This window comes from Coregonus clupeaformis, chromosome 15, assembly GCF_020615455.1.
Source record: "Coregonus clupeaformis isolate EN_2021a chromosome 15, ASM2061545v1, whole genome shotgun sequence".
NCBI lineage: Eukaryota > Metazoa > Chordata > Actinopteri > Salmoniformes > Salmonidae > Coregonus > Coregonus clupeaformis.
Genome location: NC_059206.1, coordinates 56148242 through 56161168, shown reverse-complemented (window position 1 = coordinate 56161168; position 12927 = coordinate 56148242). Strand labels below are relative to the sequence as shown.

Below are 12927 nucleotides of genomic sequence, written 5' to 3'. Positions count from 1 at the left end.
TGTCGACAATGTAAGTATTTTATTATCTATTTAATTTGTTTATTTGTCAGAGACCATGCACAACACATTGCACCAGAGTTAGCTACATATCTCATTCCATTGGCAATCCCTCCCTACCAAGTTGACACCTTTTTTTGTAGTGATTCATAGGAGTACAAGGCATTGTTCATTTGTGAACCCACTCACAGTCCATACTGCCTGTCACGATCGTCATACATAGAGGAGGACCAAGGCGCAGCGTGTTGAGCGAACATACTTTAATTAGTTAAAGTGCACACACGATACAAAACAACAAAACGACTCGTAACGTCCTAGGTAACAATGACCAACTGGAACAAAAACCCACAAACACCAAGGGAAAACAGACAGTTTAAATATGGCTCCCAATCAGAGACAACCAGCCACAGCTGACACTCGTTGCCTCTGATTGGGAGTCACTCAGGCCAACAAAGAAACAGAAGAACTAGGACCCCCAACATAGAAATATAACACATAGAATGAACACACCCTGGCTCAACATATAGAGTCCCAGAGCCAGGGTGTGACAGTACCCCCCTAAAGGCGCGGACTGCGACCGCGCCTCCACTAGAACAAAACAGGGGAGGGCTGGGTGGGCATTCCTCCTCGGCGGCGGTTCTGGCTCCGGCCTTGCCCACCACCCTCCAATAAACCCCCCATAGCGCCCCTGGTCCGGTCTGGCCCCGCTGGCTGGAGCTGAACTGGACGTAGCAGGAGCGGTTAGCTTCAGCTCCGTAGTGGAGCAGTTGACCGGTACCTTACCAGGCACCGGTGACCCAGGCACGGGTTGTGCTGGACTGACGACGCGCACCCCTGGCTTGGTGCGTGGAGCCGAACGGGCCGGACCGGGCTGACGACTCGCACTCCTGGCTTGGTGCGTGGGTAGGAACGGGCCGAACCAGGCTGACGACTCGCACCCCTGGCTTGGTGCGTGGAGTAGGAACGGGCCGGACCAGGCTGACGACTCGCACCCTGGCTTGGGTGCGAGTGGCAGGAACAGGCCGGGCCGGGCTGGCGACGCGCACCGTAGACTTGGTGCGAGTGGCAGGAACAGGCCGGGCCGGGCTGACGATGCGCACCCCTGGCTTGGTGCGTGGAGCAGGAACAGGCCGGACCGGGCTGGCGACGCACACCGTAGGCTTGGTGCGTGGAGCAGGGACAGGCCGGACCGGGCTGGCGACGCACACCGTAGGCTTGGTGCGAGGAGCAGGGACAGGCCGGACCAGGCTGGCGACGCACACCGTAGGCTTGGTGCGAGGAGCAGGGACAGGCCGGACCGGGCTGGCGATGCACACCGTAGGCTTGGTGCGAGGAGCAGGGACAGGCCGGACCGGGCTGGCGACGCACACCGTAGGCTTGGTGCGTGGAGCAGGAACAGGCCGGACCGGGCTGGCGACGCACACCGTAGGCTTGGTGCGAGGAGCAGGGACAGGCCGGACCGGGCTGGCGACGCACACCGTAGGCTTGGTGCGTGGAGCAGGGACAGGCCGGACCGGGCTGGCGACGCACACCGTAGGCTTGGTGCGAGGAGCAGGGACAGGCCGGACCGGGCTGGCGACGCACACCGTAGGCTTGGTGCGTGGAGCAGGGACAGGCCGGACTGGGCTGGCGACGCACACCGTAGGCTTAGTGCGTGGAGCAGGGACAGGCCGGACCGTACTGGGGACACACACCACTGGCTCTATACCGGGATCTGGAACGGGCCGGACCGGACTGGTAACACACCCCAGTACCTCTCGCCGTGCCTCTAAACATTCCTTCCCTTCCTTTACCAGTGACCCCCGTAACCTGGTGGCCCTCTGAATACGCCCCTTGTCTGCCTCCGTCAGCCCCGTCGTCCATGCCGTGTGCCCCCCCCTAAACATTTTCTGGGGTTGCCTCTCGCCTGTCCGACGTTGACCCGTTTGGCGCCGCTGCTCCTCTCTCCGGCGCGCCTCCACCGTCTCTTCCCACGGACGCCGATCCATCCCGGCCTGTATCTCCTTCCATGTCCAGGCTGCCTGGTCCTGGACACGCTGCTTGGTCCTTGTATGGTGGGTTTTTCTGTCACGATCGTCATACATAGAGGAGGACCAAGGCGCAGCGTGTTGAGCGAACATACTTTAATTAGTTAAAGTGCACACACGATACAAAACGACTCGTAACGTCCTAGGTAACAATGACCAACTGGAACAAAAACCCACAAACACCAAGGGAAAATAGACAGTTTAAATATGGCTCCCAATCAGAGACAACCAGCCACAGCTGACACTCGTTGCCTCTGATTGGGAGTCACTCAGGCCAACAAAGAAACAGAAGAACTAGAACCCCCAACATAGAAATATAACACATAGAATGAACACACCCTGGCTCAACATATAGAGTCCCAGAGCCAGGGTGTGACACTGCCACTGCACAATATTGCACAATGTTGATCAACATCTGACTGTCAGAATAGAAAGAGATCTCTTTTTTTTCTGCGATTGAACTGATTCAATATGGAAGAGAGAACTTGTTTGAGAAATGGCAGATTATAGAAAAGTTGTCTGATACTGATATGCTCATGTCCCTCCGCTTAGTGATATGTCCCAATGTGGCTCTTACGCATCTGCTTGTAGGACTATTGTAGGCCTATGCATGAATGATGAGTATTGGACAAACAGTACATTGTCCCCTTCAATGGTTAGTGATATATATTAAAGCCTATATTTTATTTATTTGAGACAGCCAGAGTGCTGTCCTGTCCAAGTTTGTTGTGTGTTTTCCTTAACCCCACCCCCTCTCAGATATCGACCAATGGAATAAGGTGATTGAGCAGCTGGGCACGCCCTCACCAGAGTTTATGAAGAAGCTGCAGCCCACTGTCCGTAGCTACGTAGACAACAGGCCCAAATACGCAGGCCTCACCTTCCCCAAACTCTTCCCCGACTGCCTCTTCCCTGCAGACTCAGAGCACAACAAACTCAAAGGTAAGTGAGACAATAAAGTATTCTATAGCCTAAACTTTCTGGTATTTCTAATTCTATGCTTATAGCCCTTAGAGTATGTGTGTGGAGGTTGTGTAGTTTGTTTATTTGTGTATGTACGTGTGTGTTGTAGGCCTACCTACAGAAGCAGAATCTCAATCAGTAATTATATGGCATGTACACTGTATGTCTCTGTGTGATAAAGGCAAAAATGTTTTATGTCTGTGCTCAATAGTAATCTCATAAAACAAGACTCAGAGGCAGTGTGGCTCGCGAGGGGCCAGCCTAGGTGAAGTAATATAGCTTCACTTAAATTGGTTGACTTTGATGGTATACCAATTGAGGTGTACATGTTTTTTTTATTATTATTGAGGTGTACAGTGGCTTGCGAAAGTATTCACCCCCCTTGGCATTTTTCCTATTTTGTTGCCTTACAACCTGGAATTGAAATGGATTTTTGGGGGGTTTGTATCATTTGATTTACACAACATGCCTACCACTTTGAAGATACAAAATATTTTTTCTTGTGAAACAAACAAGAAATAAGACAAAAAAACAGAACTTGAGCGTGCATAACTATTCACCCCCCCAAAGTCATTACAGCTGCAAGTGTCTTGGGGTATGTCTCTATAAGCTTGGCACATCTAGCCACTGGAATTTTTGCCCATTCTTCAAGGCAAAACTGCTCCAGCTCCTTCAAGTTGGATGGGTTCTGCTGGTGTACAGCAAAAGTCATACCACAGATTCTCAATTGGATTGAGGTCTGGGCTTTGACTAGGCCATTCCAAGACATTTAAATGTCACTTAAACCACTCAAGTGTTGCTTTAGCAGTATGCTTAGGGTCATTGTCCTGCTGGAAGGTGAACCTCCGTCCAGTCTCAAATCTCTGGAAGACTGAAACAGGTTTCCCTCAAGAATTTCCCTGTATTTAGCGCCATCCATCATTCCTTCAATTCTGACCAGTTTCCCAGTGCCTGTCGATGGAAAAACATCCCCACAGCATGATGCTTCCACCTCCATGCTTCACTGTGGGGTTGGTGTTCTTGGGGTGATGAGCGGTGTTGGGTATGCGCCAGACATAGCTTTTTCCTTGATGGCCAAAAGGCTCAATTTTAGTCTCATCTGACCAGAGTACCTTCTTCCATATGTTTGGGTAGTCTCCCACATGCCTTTTGGCGAACACCAAACGTGTTTGCTTAATATTTGTCTTTAAGAAATGGCTTTTTCTGGCCACTCTTCCGTAAAGCCCAGCTCTGTGGAGTGTAAGGCTTAAAGTGGTCCTATGGACAGATACTCCAATCTCCGCTGTGGAGCTTTGCAGCTCTTTCAGGGTTATCTTTGGTCTCTTTGGTGCCTCTCTGATTAATGTCCTCCTTGCCTGGTCCGTGAGTTTTGGTGGGTGGCCCTCTCTTGGCAGGTTTGTTGTGGTGCCATATTCTTTCCATTTTTTTATAATGGATTTAATGGTGCTCCGTGGGATGTTCAAAGTTTCTGATATTTTTTTATAACCCAACCTTGATCTGTACTTCTCCACAACTTTGTCCCTGACCTGTTTGGAGAGCTCCTTGGTCTTCATGGTGCCGCTTGCTTGGTGGTGCCCCTTGCTTAGTGGTGTTGCAGAATCTGGGGCCTTTCAGAACAGAGCGTCTGCTTTATGTAACTAATTTATGTAACTAATTATGTGACTTCTGAAGGTAATTGGCTGCACCAGATCTTATTTAGGGGCTTCATAGCAAAGGTGGTGAATACATATGCACGCACCACTTTTCCGTTATTAATTTTTTTGATTTCTTTGAAACAAGTAATTTTTTTCATTTCACTTCACCAATTTGGACTATTTTATGTATGTCCATTACTTGAAATCCAAATAAAAATCCATTTAAATTACAGGTTGTAATGCAACAAAATAAGAAAAACGCCAAGGGGATTGAATACTTTTGCAAGGCACTATACAGTGGGGAAAAAAAGTATTTAGTCAGCCACCAATTGTGCAAGTTTTCCCACTTAAAAAGATGAGAGAGGCCTGTAATTTTCATCATAGGTACACGTCAACTATGACAGACAAATTGAGGAATTTTTTTCTCCAGAAAATCACATTGTAGGTTTTTTTATTAATTTATTTGCAAATTATGGTGGAAAATAAGTATTTGGTCATCTACAAACAAGCAAGATTTCTGGCTCTCACAGACCTGTAACTTCTTCTTTAAGAGGCTCCTCTGTCCTCCACTCGTTACCTGTATTAATGGCACCTGTTTGAACTTGTTATCAGTATAAAAGACACCTGTCCACAACCTCAAACAGTCACACTCCAAACTCCACTATGGCCAAGACCAAAGAGCTGTCAAAGGAAACCAGAAACAAAATTTTAGACCTGCACCAGGCTGGGAAGACTGAATCTGCAATAGGTAAGCAGCTTGGTTTGAAGAAATCAACTGTGGGAGCAATTATTAGGAAATGGAAGGCATACAAGACCACTGATAATCTCCCTCGATCTGGGGCTCCACGCAAGATCTCACCCCGTGGGGTCAAAATGATCACAAGAACGGTGAGCAAAAATCCCAGAACCACACGGGGGGACCTAGTGAATGACCTGCAGAGAGCTGGGACCAAAGTAACAAAGCCTACCATCAGTAACACACTACGCCGCCAGGGACTCAAATCCTGCAGTGCCAGACGTGTCCCCCTGCTTAAGCCAGTACATGTCCAGGCCCGTCCGAAGTTTGCTAGAGTGCATTTGGATGATCCAGAAGAGGATTGGGAGAATGTCATGTGGTCAGATGAAACCAAAATATAACTTTTTGGTAAAAACTCAACACGTCGTTTTTGGAGGACAAAGAATGCCGAGTTGCATCCAAAGAACACCATACCTACTGTGAAGCATGGGGGTGGAAACATCATGCTTTGGGGCTGTTTTTCTGCAAAGAGACCAGGACGACTGATCCGTGTAAAGGAAAGAATGAATGGGGCCATGTATCGTGAGATTTTGAGTGAAAACCTCCTTCCATCAGCAAGGGCATTGAAGATTAAACGTGGCTGGGTCTTTCAGCATGACAATGATCCCAAACACACCGCCCGGGCACGAAGGAGTGGCTTCGTAAGAAGCATTTCAAGGTCCTGGAGTGGCCTAGCCAGTCTCCAGATCTCAACCCCATAGAAAATCTTTGGAGGGAGTTGAAAGTCCGTGTTGCCCAGCGACAGCCCCAAAACATCACTGCTCTAGAGGAGATCTGCATGGAGGAATGGGCCAAAATACCAGCAACAGTGTGTGAAAACCTTGTGAAGACTTACAGAAAACGTTTGACCTGTGTCATTGCCAACAAAGGGTATATAACAAAGGATTGAGAAACTTTTGTTATTGACCAAATACTTATTTTCCACCATAATTTGCAAATAAATTCATAAAAAATCCTACAATGTGATTTTCTGGATTTTCTTTTCTCATTTTTTCTGTCATAGTTGACGTGTACCTATGATGAAAATTACAGGCCTCTCTCATCTTTTTAAGTGGGAGAACTTGCACAATTGGTGGCTGACTAAATACTTTTTTTCCCCACTGTACATGTATTTTTTATTTTTCAGAAATCAAGAAAAGTTTACTCGCCTGCTTACATTTTTCATTTGAACAGGGATAACTATCAGCCACCCAAAGAGTGGCTGATTACATTACTATTGAAGCAGGAGGCAAATGGTCAATATAAAAGCCATGTACACCTCAAAAACTGGAGACTGCTCACTTTATTGTGCTGTGATACCCATATTCTATCAAAAATGCACTTAGAATGAAGAAATTAATAAGTAGAATTAACCAAAGTCAGCAATCTGGCTACATTAGTGACAATATTCATTATTTTCTTGAAACTATTGAACATTATGAAAAGGAAGAAAAGGCAGGTTTGATGTTTATTGCAGCTTTTGAGAAGGCTTTTGATAAGATAAAATTGGATTTCATTTATGGATGCCTTCAGTATTTTAGTAGTTTATTCAATGGTTTGGGGTCTTCTATCCAAAACCAGTGAGTAAAGCAGTGAATAATGGGTATTTATCTGACAACTTTGAGTTATTTAGAGGGCCCCGACTATCGCCTTATTTATTCTTATTGGTTAGAGACATACCATTTTCATTTGGAAAACAACAAATTGGTTGCCTTCACACACAAATTCCACTCTTTCTGGGAGGAGCAGTTTGATACTCCCATCCCTTGAAAACAGGTTTTTGGCTTGATTTATAAAACAACATTAGACGCCATCTTCAGTTGAAGATATTGTAAAAATATCTGGCTACAAACAAGATGATGGTGCATCGAAGAATCACATTTGTGCCGTTTTTGTGGTGTGGAGTATTTGCAAAAGAAAATCTGGTATTGCCCCATAGTTGTTAACTTTGTGGTCCTCTGTAGCTCAGTTGGTAGAGCACGGCGCTTGTAACGCCAAGGTAGTGGGTTCGATCCCCGGGACCACCCATACACAAAAAATGTATGCACAAATGACTGTAAGTCGCTTTGGATAAAAGCGTCTGCTAAATGGCATATTATTATTATAACTTTATTTTCTATAATAGTTTTTTCAAAATAGTTTTTTTGTATTTTTACACCCTTTTTCTTCCCAATTTCGTGATATCCAATTGCTATCCAATTACGATCTTATCTCATCGCTGCAACTCCTCAATAGGCTCGGGAGAGGCGAAGGTCGAGTCATGCGTCCTACGAAACATGACCCTCCAAGCCGCGCTGCTTCTTAACACCCGCTCACTTGACCCGGGCAAATTGTGCACCGCCCTATGGGACTCTCGGTCACAGCTGGATCGAACCCCAGGCTGTAGTGACGCCTCAACACTGCGATGCAGTGACTTAGACCACTGCGCCACTCGGGAGTCCCGTAGTTGCTAACTTTTGGGTAAAAGTAAAACAGTGGTTACTCCCTGTTTTGTTATAATAATAAAATAATAAATAATTGGTCATTTAGCAGACGCTCTTATCCAGAGCGACTAGGGTTAAGTGCCTTGCTCAAGGGCACATCGACAGATTTTTCACCTAGTCGGCTCGGGGATTAGAACCAGCGACCTTTCGGTTACTGGCACAACGCTCTTAACCACTAAGCTACCTGCCGCCCACCACTAAGCTACCTGCCGTTATATCTCCACCAACAGTTATATTGGGTGACTTAAGGGATAGAAGCAACACGATATACAATCTCTTAATTCTGCTGGGGAAAGCTTTCCTTTTTTAAACTTCTAAATATCTGTCAAACACTTTTATACACTAGAAGGATTGATCAAAAAAATAAATAATGGGAGGTCTCCAGATTTTACTGATAAGTGTGACCAAATAACAAGTCAAGAGAGATGGGCCTGATTTCATAGGCAAAGGAAATGTGCTCCTGATCGATAGTCATATGACAATTCTAGTTGTTGTTATTATTATATTTTTATATATTTTTTATTGTGTTATTTTTTTTAATGTCCTTTTGTAGTTTGTTAGAGTAATTGCTTGTTTGTTTTTGTGTGTCCAACACACTGAGGTATTGGGCTGAAGAGGGTGGGGTGTTCTGGGGGAGGCGTGGCGGGTAGTCTGGGGGACCATGAACCTTCTCTATTGTGGGATGGTTAATGCAATGGCTGTCAATGGTATTACATACCTATGATTGTTTTTTAAATGAAGGAAATAAATACCATCAAAAATAAATATTTTAAATAATAAAAATAGTTTAGTCCTCAAAAAAAAATAATGAATTCATAGGAAGATGTTTTAAACCAAGACATCATGCACTACATTTCCCTCTACATTTCCCAATAAATATTCCTACAGGAGGCTACCAGAGAAAATCCTTGTAAGGTAGCTTAGTGGGTAAGAGCGTTGTGCCAGTAACCGAAAGGTCGCTGGTTCTAATCCCCGAGCCGACTAGGTGAAAAATCTGTCGGTGCCCTTAAGCAAGGCACTTAACCCTAATTGCTCATGTAAGTCGCTCTGGATAAGAGCGTCTGCTAAGTGACTAAAATGTAAATGTAAATATATCCGAGGAAGATTCCCTAAATACAGTATAATGAAATCTGCTGCTCTGGTGTGTTGTTGTTTCCTGGTGCTGCTGCTAATGTTGTATGTTTGGGAAGGAAATTCACAGGTATCACTCTATATTCCTCATGCTGCCTGCTGCCAGCCTGATCTCTGCAGATACAAGTGGAAAGGGGTGATAAGAGGAATATACCCACTGAGTCATAGAGTCCTGTGTAGCTCAGTTGGTAGAGCATGGCGTTTGCAACGCCAGGGTTGTGGGTTCGATTCCCACGGGGGGCCAGTATGAAAATGTATGCACTCACTAACTGTAAGTCGCTCTGGATAAAATATAAAGAAATAGAGGCCAAATACTGGACACAGTAGAGTTGGAAGGAAGCGTAAAGTTAGAGCGATTTGTATTTGAGAGGGAGTGTGTTAGAGAGAGACTGTTTTAGAGCTACTGTGTTACAAAAACTGTGGTAAACCATTTTTACACTACTGAGCCCAGCTGACCTGTACTGTGCTGGCCTGGTTACACATCCACCATGGACAAAATTAAAATAACATATCTTAGCCAGCACATTACGGTTCAGGTCAGCACGATAATGTGAAAAGAATATGAGAGCACTGTGTACGTAACTGTCAGTGGAGGCTGCTGATGGGAGGATGGCTCATAATAAGGGCTGGAATGGAGTCAATGGAATGGCATCAAACACATCAAAGACGTGGTTTCCATGTGTTTGTTACCATTCCATTGACTCCATTCCAGCCATTATTATGAGCTGTCCTCCTCTCAGCAGCCTCCACTGGTATCTGTACTGTAGGCTGGAAATCCTCTCCGGCATAAAGCTAGTGGAGTCGTGGCCTTTGGTTACACTGCATGCTAAGAGAGCTGCTATACTAGAGATGTGAGTCGCTCAGAGGAGGGAGTGACTGATCGGCCATTTTGGAGATTGCTATTGCTGGCCTCTAGCTGCTGGCTTCTCTTCTGACAGAAATTGGCATGTTAGTGTGTTGAACCATAATATTCCCTGAGTGTTAAGCCTTGACTGTGGTGCTATGGAAACAGAGGAGGGAGAATCTTAAAGGCACTATAAACTATTGTCTCACAGTTTGCCTGTGTCTGAAATGGCACCCTATTCCCTATATAGCACACTACCTTTGACCAGAGCCCTGGTCAAACGTAGTGCACTACATAGGGGATAAGGTGCCCTTTCGGACGCAGACTGTTTGATACAGTGTGTTATTGATGATTGATTTTCTTCCTCTCTCATGTCCTTTGCCTTGACTCTGACCCCTGTATGGAACCTGAATATGCTTCTCTCTCTGTCTCCACAGCTAGCCAGGCCAGAGATCTGTTGTCTAAGATGTTGATTATTGATCCAGCCAAGCGGATACAAGTGGACGAAGCCTTACAGCACCCCTACATCAACGTTTGGTACGACCCAGCCGAGGTGGAGGCGGTGAGTAGGAGGAGCATAGAATGAGAATGAAGGAATTAGAATGACATCATTCTATGAGGATGAATCTGTACCCAGCTATCACATAATGTTCTGAGAACAATATGTTTCTTAGAGCTTGGTGAGATGGTGGTTTTTATTTTGCATACAACCTTCCCACAATTGGTGCAGGATAGTTGTTTGGCTTTGGAAAATTCTCAGCACATTTAAGAACCTGAAAAAAATAAGTTATTTTCTTGATATTTCATTACTTTAACAGAATGTTTCCTAAAAGTTCAAACATGGTTACATTTCAGTTAAAATTTGGTAATGTTCTAGGAATGTTCTCCAACTGGTTTAATATTGGGAATGTTCTCAAAAGGTTCAGAACATTAAGAAACAACATTCTTCTGTGGGATTTGCTGTACTTCAGCATAGCGTTTCCTCCGTTTCCTCATGGTTCTATTTAAAGTCATGTTCTCAAATTGTTCCGAGAACATTAAGACAACGTTCCATAAAAAGCACAATAAAATGTTTACGTTCAGAGAACGTTCTAAGAATGTTATTTAAAAACATACATTCAGTTCTCAGAACGTGAAGAAAACTTTCCATAAAAAACACAAGAAAACTTTAGTAACGTTCAGAGAATGTTCTAAGAATGTTATTTAAAAACATTACGTTCTTAGCATCAGCAAAACATATTGAAATATTCCATAACGTTTTTAGGAAGTTATTCAATTAATACAACTTCACAGGAAAACATTAATGGAACCAGAGTAAATTGTTCTCAGAACATCCCTGCAACCTAAAAATAAAAGTTCCCAGAAAAGTCAAAATATTCACTTCTGTTTTCAGGAAAGGTATGACTTTTTTCCCACAACCAATGTGAAACCAAAAACATACATTCCCACAACTACCAAGGAACCAGATGTGCTAGCTGGGTAGCCAGAATGAGAGTGGCAGCCTTATAGATTAGTAGCCCTAGCTCAATCCTATAGCTCGTCGCCCGTTTAGTTAAGCCTGTTTCCATTTGCCTTGTGTTTGTATTAGAGGTGTGTAGATATATACTGTAGGTAATGGTTACTATGGGAACTGTCCGGAGAGAGTGCATTTTCTATATATATATATATTTATTTATTTTTATTTTTTATTTTTTTCATATCTCATTATTTTTTGTTGTTGTCAAACCTTTTATGGCCATCCCCTACCCACTTAGGCTTATAGAAACATGTACGCATGCTACTGACAATCATGAACTGTAGATACATCCCAGCAGGCTAAACTGGTTGTTTTGCCGGCGGGAATGTGCATGATTCCTCAAATAGGACACATACACACAGTGTCAATACTTTTGGAGAATACACTACATTATCCTCCAAGGGTTGTGAATGATGGGAGTCATGTGATAAGGACAGATCTTACTGGAACATAATAGACATAATAGCAGGCATTTATTGAGGTCCACTGGTTATGTGCTTATGCATTAAGTATAGTCATTCCCTCTTGAAGACCTTTGTCATTATGAGATAATGTGAGATTGGGAAAAAGCCATTTGCAGCCCGTCTCTTGCTTGATGAATTCTTTAGATGCAATACACACAAAGTATGCCTATTTGCCTATGCATAATGCAATACAGTATGAATGGCTTTCCCTGAACTGTAATACAGTGAGCATACATAGGACTGGGGTGGTGCATGTAAGCTAACCGTCTCTGTTAGCCTGGAACGACTTTATATGAAAGAAGTGTACAAATATACAGTATGAACAGCTCTCAACAAGATAAATTAATACAATGATCAAGTTTATTGTTACTTCCTTATTTGAGATCGAATCACACACCTTCACTATAATATCTTTGTTTGGAAATATGAATATGCGTTTTAAAGTATTATATGACTTTTAATGTGGGGAGAACAAGTATTTGATACACTGCCGATTTTGCAGGTTTTCCTACTTACAAAGCATGTAGAGGTCTGTAATTTTTATCATAGGTACACTTCAACTGTGAGAGCCTGAATCTAAAACCAAAATCCAGAAAATCACATTTTATGATTTTTAAGTAATTAATTTGCATTTTATTGCATGACATACGTATTTGATCACCTACCAACCAGTAGGAATTCCGGCTCTCACAGACCTGTTAGTTTTTCTTTAAGAAGCCCTCCTGTTCTCCACTCATTACCTGTATTAACTGCACCTGTTTGAACTCATTACCTGTATAAAAGACACCTGTCCACACACTCAATCAAACAGACTCCAACCTCTCCACAATGGCCAAAACCAGAGAGCTGTGTAAGGACATCAGGGATAAAATGGTAGACCTGCACAAGGCTGGGATGGGCTACAGGACAATAGGCAAGCAGCTTGGTGAGAAGGCAACAACTGTTGGCGCAATTATTAGAAAATGGAAGAAGTTCAAGATGACGGTCAATCATCCTCGGTCTGGGGCTCCATGCAAGATCTCACCTCGTGCGGCATCAATGATCATGAGGAAGGTGAGGGATCAGCCCAGAACTACACGGCAGGACCTGGTCA

The 12927-nt window shown here is 44.1% G+C and overlaps 1 protein-coding gene across 7 annotated transcripts in view; it reads left to right on the top strand.

The window, feature by feature from the left end:
• Positions 1-12927, top strand: part of LOC121582737 (mitogen-activated protein kinase 10) — a 112934-nt gene that overhangs the window by 83644 nt on the left and 16363 nt on the right. For all 7 annotated transcript variants that reach the window (XM_041898799.2, XM_041898798.2, XM_041898801.2 and 4 more), the window contains 2 exons: positions 2784-2966; positions 10292-10416. In XM_041898799.2, the coding sequence (XP_041754733.1) occupies positions 2784-2966; positions 10292-10416 (308 nt within the window). The remainder of the gene's footprint in view (positions 1-2783; positions 2967-10291; positions 10417-12927) is intronic.